This window comes from Macrobrachium nipponense, chromosome 10, assembly GCF_015104395.2.
Source record: "Macrobrachium nipponense isolate FS-2020 chromosome 10, ASM1510439v2, whole genome shotgun sequence".
In the NCBI taxonomy this organism is placed as follows: domain Eukaryota; kingdom Metazoa; phylum Arthropoda; class Malacostraca; order Decapoda; family Palaemonidae; genus Macrobrachium; species Macrobrachium nipponense.
Window position 1 is genome coordinate 79840134 of NC_087204.1, and position 13338 is coordinate 79853471.

Sequence of the window (13338 nt, forward strand, 5' to 3'; positions counted from 1 at the left end):
GGCCTTCGTATTATGAGTTTTTCGTAACTTGGAACACATTTTACATGTAAAATGGCTAATCCGTTCCAAGCCCTACAAAAACACCCCAGTAAATTATATTTCCAGGCCTAAAACACATGTTTTAGGGTTACGACGGAAGAAATATGACTCCAAAAAGGCAAAATACTGTACATACTTGAGTAATATTCAACTGCATGTAATGTTCAACCCCATTTTTACTGCATATATTAGGACTTTAGCATATGTCCCTTAGCAATAAGCCTAGCCTACGTTAGCGGTTGCTACTGTAGCCTAGTCTATGATTCTGACATCTAAACCTAAGAGCTAAAAGCTTAGAATATGCCAATAAAATGTATAAATAATCAGTATGTACTCATTTCAAATAATTATTAATTAATCATTAGCTATAATACACAAACAAACAAAAAACAAACCTTCCGATCGATTGTTTACATTCAGCTCTTACCCGTCTTAGAGTATCGAACGAGCGCCAAGCAATCATTTTTCCTAGCACACAGTAAGCCATAAATTGTCATTAGTATCTCTCTTCAACTAATGAAACCCCCAAACAGTATAATAACCATTCATTTCTATCTTTATTCTATCTTTACCTAATGAAGATACCGAGTTACTGACAGCTATAATGAAACATGCGTATACGTAACGTAATAATAAAACAGAAGAAGAATTCTAAAAAATACGTATTTGTTGGCAGTCTGATTTATTTTATATTTTATGATATCTAATTCACAATTTTTTTTATTAAATGTATTGCATGTACTCATTTCAAATAATTATTAAGTAACCATTAACTATAATAAACAAACAAAAAAAAACTTCCAAACGTCTGTTTACATCCAGCACTTACGAGTATCCAACGATCGCCAAGCAATCACTTTTACACAGTAAGCCATAAATTTTCATTATCTCTCTTCACCTACTGAAACTACCAAACAGTATAATAACCATTCATTTCTATTCTTTATTCTATCTTTACCTAATGTTTTTTTTTTTTTTATTAAATGTATTGCATGAATACTAAGTTTTTCAATTTACAGCAACCTTTTACCAATAGAATACTTAAAGCACAAGGGGTAGATGCTGACCAATAGGAGAGCAGGACCTTATGGGGTGACTAGCATCAGGAACCAATGGGAGAGCGGGAGGATGGTGGCGAGTTTACTCAGTTGGCGGCGCGGGAGTTTTAAAATTGTTCTCGGTGGTCCGGGCGAATCTCAGGACTTTATAGCAACAACCTTTCGTATCTTGAAAACTTTTCGTATGTAGAGCAGTAAAATTTTTCGTATTGGCTTTCGTAACTTGGATTTTTCGTAAGTTGAGCCTTTCGTATCTCGAGGTACTACTGTATATATAGCTACTCTCAGAGGATGGCTTGCACTTGGAACTTCAGAAGTTCCCGAAAATGCAATGCATTACCACCCTAATACTATTCTTCTTGCATTTCAATATATTTTTATCTATTTGTAAATTTATTTCTTTCTTTTTTAATAAGTGGGATCTCTTCTGTCTGTGTTTCACTTTACTTCCTCTAACACCATATTCTTTGGAAGCTTGAATTTCGATGGTCGCTGTGTGCTTGTTCCATATGAACAAGGTTCATCTGAATAATAATGATTTTATATATATAACTAAACACCCTTTTCTCCTTCGATGGGGTGAATAAGTTGTTACTCCCCTGTTTTCAGAAAGTACTTATGAGATGAGACTGCTAGTTCGACGCCCTGCTACATAGATAACATCTGACTTTTCTCGATGCTCACCCATCTAAAGTGATGCAACACGCATACACATATAAATATATTATATATTATACACATTATGTACACTATATATATATATATATATATATATATATATATATATATATATATATATATAAACTCACAATAACGTAATTAGAATATCTTAAGTGATAAAAGTCCTTACTTATGTAAACTGTGTATTAAAAACTTCACAAGACGGGAGCTTTTATCTTAAACAGCAGACCTCATCAGCCGTATACTGATTTTTCTTTTTTAAAGATACAAATCCATAATGTCACGAAGGCCAAAAAAGATGCTAGAACAGTCTCAAAGTGGGCAAACAACATAAATAAACTATCATCATCGTGTTATTCCGAGTTAATCTGCTGTCTGGCCAAAAGACGAGCCGATCGCCGTTGGTGAATTGATTCATCTGTCTGTTCGGTTGTTCCCTTGTCCATACCATCAGCCTCGGCACATACATCGGGTTTTTCCTTCCAACCTGGATGAGATATGTTGACGATATTTTTTTTTTATTCATTATAAAAGTAGTGTTATTCAGTTTAAACGTTTTTTTTTTTTTTCATTTTTCAACGTCTAAAATTTAATGCGATCGTCAACATGGTGTTAACGAGAGGGTTTCGGATTTGTGGTCCACAGTACACAGTTGAGGAAGTGGAACATATAAAAGAGGTTTTTGCGAGACTTGGATACCCAAAATATTTTATTGACCAAGCTATTACAAAGGCTAGAAAAAAACTTTTATAATCCACCGATTGGGAAACATGAATTCAAAAGTAGTCAGTGTATTCCGCTTCCTAATCGTCATAGTTTGGAAAGGGTGCAACATTTATTAAAAGAGAACAGGGAAAATAGGTTGGATTTCTCTTTTAAGTATAACAGCTCATTAAAATCAAAGTTGATTAGGAATCATGAAACAGAAAGGAAAGATGACGTTGGAGTTTACGTGGTACCGTGTCAAGATTGTAATAATTGTTATTATGGGGAATCAGGCAGGGAATTAAGTGTAAGATTAGGAGAACATAAACGATCATGTAGGATGGGATCGAATTAAGTTCATTTGCCAGACACACGTTAGAATGAGGGCATGTCACTGACTGGGAAGGAGCAAAAGTGATAAACAAAGATGATAGCGTAGGTAGACGCAGAGTAGTTGAAGGGGTTCTTATTAATATTTTAAACGTGTTTGAGTTTGACAAATAATTTACCCAAGAGGATGTATTTTTGAATTATTTGATTCTTAAAACTATAAATATTAGAACAGTGTTTGTACCACTCCTACTGCCAGGTTGTGTCTCTTTCTACTCAGTACTCAGGCATTGGAAGGAAGATCCCCCAATGCAGGTGCCGAGGCTGATGGTATGGGTGAGGGAACCATTGATAGATCTATGGAGGGAATAGCCGAACAGACAGATGAAGCAATTCAGCCACGGCGATCGGCTCGTCTTTTAACCAGACAACAAATTAACGACGGAACAACACGATCATGATAGTTTGTTTATGTTGTTTGCTCCCTGTGAGACTCTTCTAGCGTCTTCCTGCCCTTTGTGAAATTATGTATTAGTATCTTTAAAAAAAAAAGTCAGTACGACTGATGAGATCTACTGCTCAAGTAGATGAAAGCTTCCGTCTTGTAAAGTTTTTAATACACAGCTTGCACAAGTGTGGATTTTATTATTAATATATTTTTTTAATTTTATAATGATATAGTATATATATATATATATTATATAGCTATTATATATATATATATTATTATATTATATATATATATATACATATATATATATACTTACATATATTTAATATACAAGGGTCATGTATGCGTTGTGTTTTTCTGTAACTTTTTAACGTAGTACACCTCATTTAGATTTCGTTGTTATTACGAAGCTGATGGAATATTGTAATTTGTATTTTTCCTTGACTTCGATAAATGGAATAAAATTATGACAGAAACTAAGCAACTGCAAAAGGCTTCATTCTTTACTGTTTCTCTGAAGATAAGAAAAAAATATAAACTAAAATAGACAATGAATACGCAACTTCACATTCAGAGTCGATGATAAACCTTACAATGAAATAGATAAAATCTATATCTGTGGGAATTTTCACGAGTCTCGACTTTCTTATCTTTTACTCGATTCAAATTTTTAAAAATTTTGCTTGACGACGTCCTTTTTTACCTCTTTCTGCTTCATCCTTTTACTTCTCAAGTATCTTGGTGTGCGTCAGAGGAGCAAATTACACTAAATCTTATTTTTTTTCTCTCATGTTCTTATAAGCAATAAAGAGAACGTTTGATTTCTTATTTGTATATTTCAGCACTACCATAAATTACCATGCTCTCTCTCTCTCTCTCACACACACACACACACACACACACGTGTATATATGTATGTATGCATATATAAAGATAGGAATCATCATGACAGAGCTTTGCAAATTTCACTGATATAGGTTATCTGGGATGGGTATATCCTCTGAGGACAAACTAATGGGAAATGTGATTTAAAAAACAAACCGAGATATCTAAACGCCTGTTGAGATGTTATCAACTGACAAAAAAGAAAAAAAAATGAAAGCTACCGTCTGTTTAAGCAAGAATATTCCCATACAGATCATGCAGACCTCAAGGTATATACGAGACAACGGTTGGCAGAAGGGTTCTTATCCGTCATGTTTCGTGGAATGCTGCTTGTCCTTCTCTGTGCCCTGGTGGTAAGTAACAATGCCTGCAGAATTAAACACACACATACACACCAGCGTAATAATACGCACATGAATGATATATCGTCTGGTACTTTTGTATTCACTGACACGTGTGCAATGATGGGATGGTTTAAAACAAATGTAAGTTGAAAAGCTATAACTTCGCTAGTTTTGTTCAGGCACAATTTCGTCTTCCAAAGTTCAATGAAACAGCAGCCTCGTGTTTTCAATTCTTTCAGAACTGCCAAAAATATTCCAGTGATTGTTAACTGTATCTTAATGTGATAAAATGATGTTCCTTCATTGTTTTTCAAGGAAAAAACTATTTTTTCCTGATTCTCTCGGTGTATTTGCCACTGAAGTGATACGGAGTAATACCTAATCGTTAATTAACCATTAACTTGTTGTTACGTAACTTTTAAGACATCTCATCACCCCTTTAATGCAGTTAATACTTAGTTGCAGTCTTGTGGTTATATCCTTTTCATTACTTGAATATAATGAACTTTAACTTGCTGTGACGTATGCAGAGGATCCTATCCCTTTAAATATTGAAGATTTTTTACTCATGTAATTTGAGAGAGAGAGAGAGAGAGAGAGAGCTTGTGTCGTATTTGTTTCAACTGGTTTTCTTTCTCAGTACCTGGGATATCAACAAATTCAAGCCAAAAAGAGAGAGAGAGAGAGAGAGAGAGAGAGAGAGAGAGAGAGAGAGAGAGAGAGAGAGAGAGAGAGAAGCTATAGATTTCAGAAGTGTTACTAATTGCTCTTGCATTGCTTTTGCAGAGCGCGACTCACCAGCCTCAGGCACTGACTCCCCAGGTCAAACCAGGTAAGATTTTTCAATTAATACAATCATCCGGCAGCAGCTTAGAAGAAATATAGCTTGATTTGCATGAAAAAACTGAAATGAATAAAACCCGAATATCTGGAAAGTACAAAAATTACTCATTCACTGAGACAAACCAAAACTTATTGTGAACCATTGTCGATCGCACGAGACTTCTTAGATATTTTTAACGAGTGATTTTATCGGGGATGTGGGGGGGGGGGGGGGGGGGGGGGGGAAGCGCGATTGAGGCTATTATATCCAAGCTTACAGATATTCACGGGGGTTTACTTAAAAACAGCGTCTAGCATTAATGGACACCTATCTCAGAGCTGACCATACTCAAGTGTTTTTAACCAAGGCAAGCCTTATTGCAGAGCCGGGCTCGGTGAATAAGAGCTAGGCGTTTATTCGCCGAGCTCGGCTCTGGGAATATTCACCGAGCCGAGCTAAGCCGATAATTAACACACGCTTATTGCCAAGCCGGGCTCTGAGAATAATCACTTCGTTTAACCAATGACCATATAAATAAGAAAAATTTGGAAATTTGATTAAACGAGTTAATTATAACTAGGGGCACTCAAAATTAAGCCGTACAGGCAAAGACCAATTCAGCTTTACTTAATACAGTATTTAATTTAGGTAATACTCTGATCTAACCAGACACGGAAACGAAATTTAAAGACAATTTTTTTTTTATCTTAAGACGAAACTGAATTACGGAAGATATAACAACATAACATAACACACATGGAATGGAATGGAACATGAAATTTAGGTCAAAGGCCAAACGCTGGGACCTATGAGGTTATTCAGAACTGAAAGGGAAATTGAGAGTAGAAAGGTTTTAAAAGAGTAACAGGAGGAAAACCTCGTAGTTGCACTATGAAATCATCGTTAGGAGAGGATGGGAAGATGGGTGAGAGAATATGAACTGAGGCACTGTAAAAGGAATGAGAGGGGTTGCAGCCGGGTGCCGAAGGGACGCTGCGAAGTACAGTAAATAGTGATATATTTAGCAACGTCCCTTGGAATGAATCACGATAAATGACCATTTCCGAAGAGAATTCAATTTACTTGAAGAAACGTAGCCATCAGAATGGTTCTGCCTGGCAACATTATAATATACTAAAACAATTCCAATAAACTCATTTACTCTATCAAATCGGAACTGTAAGTTAAAATGCTGCAAAATAATTAGGACACTGTGTGTAGTTAGTTGACTTTAGTAGATACATAAACACATGTCTATGCATTTATGGACTGAGAATAAAGTATGATAACGGCGGTATTATGTATTTCTAGATTTAGTAGTTAATGATAACAACTGTATTGATGCAATAGACCAAATTTATTAAACGAGTGTAGAAGGCAGCGCAAGAGAGACGAATTGTAATGAAGTGGCATATTTGTCTTCTGTCTTCATTTTGCTAGTTTTCAAAAAAATACCGATAGAAAAATTAATTGATTAATTAATTTTATTATTCATCACTTTTTCCTATAACTTGTCTCCTTGCAGGCTGATTTCACCCTGGAGGCGTCTTGGGTTTATAGTCTGTTGACTGTCCACAGCGTTTTTCAGCTGAGGATTTAAAAGAAAGACAGAATGATATATTCTTTTTTATTGACTCGCTGACCTTTTGGGCTTCACTGCGAATTACAGCCATTATGTGTAGCAGTGTCAGCATTCACTGTCGATCACTATTCAGAGTAATTATCAGACTCATTGTCACTGGAATTAATTCACTAAGAGACCGACTGTACAGACGATTAATAATAATAATAATAATAATAATAATAATAATAATAATAATAATCATATAACCGAATATTTTTCAGGGGGATCTCACTCCAATGTCATCGGAGGGACTGAAGTGACGCCCCATTCCCATCCCTATGTGGTTCACATCGACGCCTGGGGCGTGTGTCAGGGCTTCCTGCTCTCCGACGAATGGGTCGTCACCATTGCTCAGTGCATTGCGCCGTAAGTAATAAATGAGCCGTCAGTATTGCTCACTACATGACATTATCAGCATTGAGTGAGCTGCCAGGATTGCTCATTTCATTGTATGATTACTTTATAAGATGAGCCGAGTTCCAACATTGCTCAGTACATAGAATGATCAGTATCAAATGAGGTTCCAGCATTGCTCAGCACATAGAATGATCAGTATCAAATGGGCTTCCAGCATTGCTCAGCACATAGTATGATCAGCATGAAATAAGCTTCCAGCAAAGCTCAGTGGATAGAATGATCAGTATCAAATGAGCTTCCAACATTGCTCAGCACAGAGTATGATCAGTATTATTAGCTTCTAGCGCTGCTCAGCACATAATATGATCAGTATTAAATGAGCTTCCAGCATTGCTAAGCACATAGTATGATGAGCATCAAATAGGCTTCCAGCATTGCTCGGTACATAGTATGATTAGTATCAAATGGTTCTCCAGCATTGCTCAGCACATAGAATGATCAGCATCAAATGGGCTTCCAGCATTTCTCATCACATAGAATGATCAGCATCAAATGGGCTTCCAGCATTGCTCAGAACATAGAATGATCAGTATCAAATGGGCTTCCAGCATTGCTCAGCACATAACAGGATCAGTAACAAATGAGCTTCCAGCATTGCTCAGCACATAGTATGATCAGCATCAAATGGGCTTCCAGCATTGCTCAGAACATAGAATGATCAGCATCAAATGCTCAGCTCATAGTATGGGGCCATAAAAAATCACGCGGGAAAACCATAAATTTTTGCTGATAATTCGAATACTACAGCTCTGAATGCTTTTAAAAGAGGAAAAGAGGTAAGAAAGTGAGGCATGTACACGGTCTTTTCAGGAGTGGAATAATGAATCATGCGGGATCATTAACAATAATCCCCCTTCGGGAATAGTGCTGTCAGAGCACCTCAAGGCTGTGCACTGTAGGCGTTCACTGTAGCGTTCCCTCGGCCCCTAACTGCAGCCTTTTTAATTCCTTTTACTGTACCTCCATTCATATTCTTTTTCTTCCAACCTACTTTCCATCCTCTCCTAACAGTTGTTTCAGAGTGCAACTAAGAGGTTTTCCTCCTGTTACGCATTTAAAACCTTTTCACTCTCGATTTCCCTTTCTGAGCTGAATAACCTCAGGTCCCAGCGCTTGGACTTTGGTCTAAGTTTTGTATTCAAATTCTAGTAAGCAACGATTACCAGATGACGCTGTGACCTAGTTTCCTCTCTTCTTCCCTCAGCGCCGAGGAAGCCGTCTTGACTTTCGGAGCCCACAACATTTACGAACACGAACCCGAACAGGTAAAGTTCTACTCCAGCGAATTCATTGTCCACGAGGAATTCAGCCCGACAGACTTCCTGAACGACATCGCCCTTATCAAACTGCAGCAGCCAATTCTTTTCACGCGTATGTGTCTACGAATTGTGATACCTCGTTTGCATGAACGTGTGTGGGTTAAAGTCATATGATATCTCGCTTTTATGTGTGTGTACCGTGCTTGTACATACGTTGACAACTTGTATGCAAATATGAATGTATATGTATGTTGGTATCACAAAATATGATTTCCTTGCAACAAATGTGTTTAATTCTAAATCAAGTTTTTATTTATATACATATGTGAACATTTGAAATCTCGAAATTGCCTGCTTACATATGTGCTTACAGAGAAAAAATGTCATATCTTGTTTATATATACCTATGTGTTTAGGAAGTGGTCAATAATTTTCATGCCCGAGTATATCCCATGACCTTTTCCACAAGTAAACTTATTAGTTTCATAATGATTCCCATAAGACCCTTTTCCGTTTTAGTTGAAATGCTAAATTTTGTCTGACTTTTGAGTATTTCCTTCATAATAGTTCATCTTTATCTTTATTTTGTTATACTTTTTTTCAGCTGCTATACAGCCGGCGGAACTCCCGACGTACAGCATTCAAAACGGATCTCGGGCCATTCTGACCGGATGGGGACAGACATCTGAAAGTAAGTTATATATTTTACAGACAGCCGTAAGAGCCGCATCAATAATTCAATTACATCACGCAAGACTTTGCATGCTAATTGAAAAACGAGTTTTCTAGGTTAAGGCAGAACAATATTAAAGTTAATATGCGCTATGTATATATGTATAAATAATTTATTTTGTTTTTGTTTTCTTTACTCATCACGGAGCTCTTTATATTTAATTTTAATCAAAACGATTAAAACTTTGATTTAAACTCACTGAAAACCGACGAAAAAGAAGCATTAATGTACTTTGAAGGAATGATACCTGGAGCAAACATGAATTTCCGGTGATATTGGATATTGTAAGGATTATAAGATTTTGCATCAACTTGAGAGACAAATTAAGATCCTCAACAATTTTTACATGTTTTCCGTTTAAAAAAAGTTGAGGGGACTATATGCTCTGAATCAAATTTGTTGCACTGTTATAATAAACATTTTCTGTCTCTAGATTTCATGACAACATTTGTATTATACTAAACACGCACACACACGCATATATATATATTATATATATATATATATATATATATATATATATATATATATATACACTTAGGTTAATATTGATGCACCTTTGTATTATTTGAAGGTGACCCTTACTATTCTGACGTTCTGAGGGAAGGGAAGGTGACGATTTCCCATGACAAAGAATGTGAAGACTACTACGGACTGACATACCCTCACACTATCTGCGTCATGACTGGTCATGGAAGCGCACCTTTCTGTCAGGTAAGCAGATTTATGTTTTATCACATCCTACATAAGATTCATCTTTTATGTCTCAGTTTTCCCAGAAAGAAGTAGGGTTTCCTCCTACTTGCGTCGTTATGTTTGTATAGAAACGTATTGGCAATTACATAATCCAAGAAATGGGAGGGACTTAGGCCTCCATAAATGCCTAATGAAATATAGGGCGTTGGCTGCATGAAATCACCGATTTTGGTAACAACCAAATCCAGAAATATGAGTATGCACTGGTACACGTTAACTGAAGTAGATATCAGTAACACTAAATTGATACTATTTAAAACGGAATGTGCATGACACCGGCATCGATAAAGATATCTGATGAGTAGATATATATTGCATGCAAACACTTGGCAGCTGAAGTCTGCAGGTATGACAGGGTAACAATAAAAATGACAACAACTGCAATTAGCTGTCTACCTTCAGCTTTATTCATTCCCTCATTTTCAAAGCAGTATATCATTCTCCCATCCATTTACCATATCCCACCGAGCTTGTAAATATAGGCAAAGAAATACCTCAAAATGTAGCGTGTAGGATGCATTCTTTGATGAAAGTTAGGTAAATAGTTAAGGCGTTACTGCATGGATGCATTCAGCAACTATACCTTGCACACAGAGAATACATAATAAACCTCGACTTCAAGAACCAAAGATGAAAGGAGAGGATATTATCTCAATATTCGCTTCGAAACTAGAAGGCTTTGATCTATTGTTGCTTGCGTTGCCTGAGATGATGATAATGATCTTAAAATCTTACCCATATCTTCTTCTCTTATTAAATGTCAAGCCTCTAAACGACTTTCATACTTTGTAGCTGAATGATTTCCAGGCAATAGAAATAATGATAATAATGAAATTCAGCACTGCCTAGGTCGTAGCCCTGCCCCTCATATATACCTCCACCCACATCCCATGTCGACAAGAAAAACTGATAATAATAATAATAATAATAAGAATAATAATAATAAATAAAAGAAAAATAAATAAATAACTTCAGAATCTTACTCCAACCCCTTCCTTAATTCAGGGTGACTTCGGCAGCACTCTGTACTTCCAAGGGATGGTCCACGGCATTGCGTCCTTCTACTCTGCTGCAGGATGTGACAGTGATGGAGGTGATGTCTATAACTCGCATCTACGACTTCGTGGACTGGATTAAGTCGCACACTGGCCTTCCATAGTGAAACCTTCTCGAGATGAGTTCAAGAGACATAATATAAAGATGTAAAAGATTTTTTTTTTTTAGAACTTGAATCGAGATGATTATGTAGATGATAGTCATCATATATATAAATATATATATATATATATATATATATATATATATATATACGTGTATATATCTACACACAAACACACATATATATATATATATATTATATATATATGTATATATATATATGTATATATATATATATATATATATATATATATATATATATATATATATATATATACATACATATATATACTACATATATATAGTAGACTGGAGATAGCGGCGCAAGCAAGCCAAAGTATACATCAGAACAGCGTGACAAGAAAATAGTGGGTTATCCAAGGTGACATTTATTAGCCGACGCGTTTCGTAACAACATCGTTACATCTTCAAGGCTAAAAGAGAAAAACTAACAAATTAAAAATACATGGAATAAAAAATAATGACTATATTCTATTTTAATTTGTTTGTTTTTCTCTTTAGCCTTGAAGATGTAACGATGTTGTTACGGAACGCGTCGGCTAATAAATGTCACCTTGGATAACCCACTATCTTCTTGTCACCCTGTGATTTATTATTATAGATATATATATATATATATATATATAGATAGGGATATATATAAAGAGTGGTCTTTGTGAGTGGAGTATTCTGTACAAGAATAAAATCCAAGTATCTAGATGATTTTTATTTTCGATCCCCATGAAAAGGTGCATGTGTGGATCGCGCGCCAATATGTTAGAAGCTCACGTTAATCGCCCATTTCGAAGCGGAATTACCAATAATACCACCGTTTATGGTAACATTTGGTATCTCCAAGAAGTGAATGTATGCCGCCAATGTTTTGGCGCTAATGCGTACACAGATACATACATATACAGCGCATATATGTACTTTTTTATTATATATATTATATATATGTGTGTGTGTGTGTGTGTGTGTGTGTGCGTGCGTGTGTGTGTGTGTGTGTGTAATGTATCATTTCCTTCAGTATTTAACATTTCAAAGTATTTTCTAAAGAGTTAATTTTAAAAGCACTTGCAGTGTAAGCATGTACACACACACACACACACACACACACACACACACACACACACACATATATATATATATATATATATATATATATATAATATATATATATATATATAGAGAGAGAGAGAGAGAGAGAGAGAGAGAGAGAGAGAGAGAGAGAGAGAGAGAGAGTGCGTGTGTGCAAGGGGGTAAAAAGGGAAATGTAAGTTGTAAATCGTAATGTGAAATACAGAATATATAAAATCAAAATCTCTCTCTCTCTCTCTCTCTCTCTCTCTCTCTCTCTCTCCATATGTCAATAAGCCGCCATGAATCAAATCCGGGAAACGGAGCAGATGACGTAAGAAAAACGCATATTCATCTTGTACACCATCTGCTACATTCTACGTCATCCTCAAAACGGAAAAACATTTGAAAGAAAGTTTTACTCGAAAAGACTTTAAACAAACTTAAATATTTCTTCCTGAATAAAGAAAAAAAATGTCTTCCAAAACCTTATCTTAAGAGGACATGCAAAGAATGCTGATGAACAGGCCAATGGGTATATCAGCGTCATTCTTATCGGCTTGGGTCCCAATGACAGCCGAGAAGTTGGATCCTAATGACAGCCGGGAAGTCAACAGAATGAATGGGTGTTTGAGAGAATAAAGGAAATACGTCTCCAGCGTTTTATTCCGTAAGTCACATACATTTGCGGCGTTTCCTCTCTAGTTCCTTTCGGTTTTGTGATGTGCGGCGTTAGTCATTTCGGAGATGACGTAAGGCAAATAGAACTAAAACCTACTGATAAGATAAAGTTAGTCCACTTGGCATTTAATACGTACACAATGTTGACTCGCACTCTGCCCTTTAACACAGGAACGATCTTGTTCATTAAAGTAAGTTATAATTAACAATAACGTTCTCACTCCTGTACGTACAATTCTTTTCATAAGAAGGTCTGAATTTTTTTCCGTGGAATTTTCATTGTTTTATTTCATTTTTCGATGAATTTCATCGCT

At 35.9% G+C, this 13338-nt stretch overlaps 1 protein-coding gene across 1 annotated transcript; it reads left to right on the forward strand.

Annotated features, from left to right (window-relative positions):
• The first annotated feature begins 4401 nt into the window (after window positions 1-4401).
• Window positions 4402-11397, forward strand: LOC135223723 (brachyurin-like). The gene is made up of 7 exons (XM_064262478.1): window positions 4402-4502; window positions 5280-5325; window positions 7162-7306; window positions 8562-8728; window positions 9221-9307; window positions 9924-10063; window positions 11111-11397. The coding sequence occupies exons 1-7, from the start codon at window positions 4461-4463 to the stop codon at window positions 11240-11242; spliced, it is 759 nt and encodes a 252-aa protein (XP_064118548.1). The 5' UTR covers window positions 4402-4460; the 3' UTR covers window positions 11243-11397.
• Window positions 11398-13338: the final 1941 nt, after the last annotated feature.

What these genes read in the sequence shown, in the direction of transcription:
- LOC135223723 (XM_064262478.1), top strand. Translation starts at nt 4,461, where the DNA reads ATGTTTCGTGGAATGCTGCTTGTCCTTCTCTGTGCCCTGGTG. An exon ending in TCCTTCTCTGTGCCCTGGTG is followed by an intron (nt 4,503 to 5,279) that starts GTAAGTAACAAT and finishes TTGCTTTTGCAG; the next exon opens with AGCGCGACTCACCAGCCTCA. An exon ending in ATGGGGACAGACATCTGAAA is followed by an intron (nt 9,308 to 9,923) that starts GTAAGTTATATA and finishes TATTATTTGAAG; the next exon opens with GTGACCCTTACTATTCTGAC.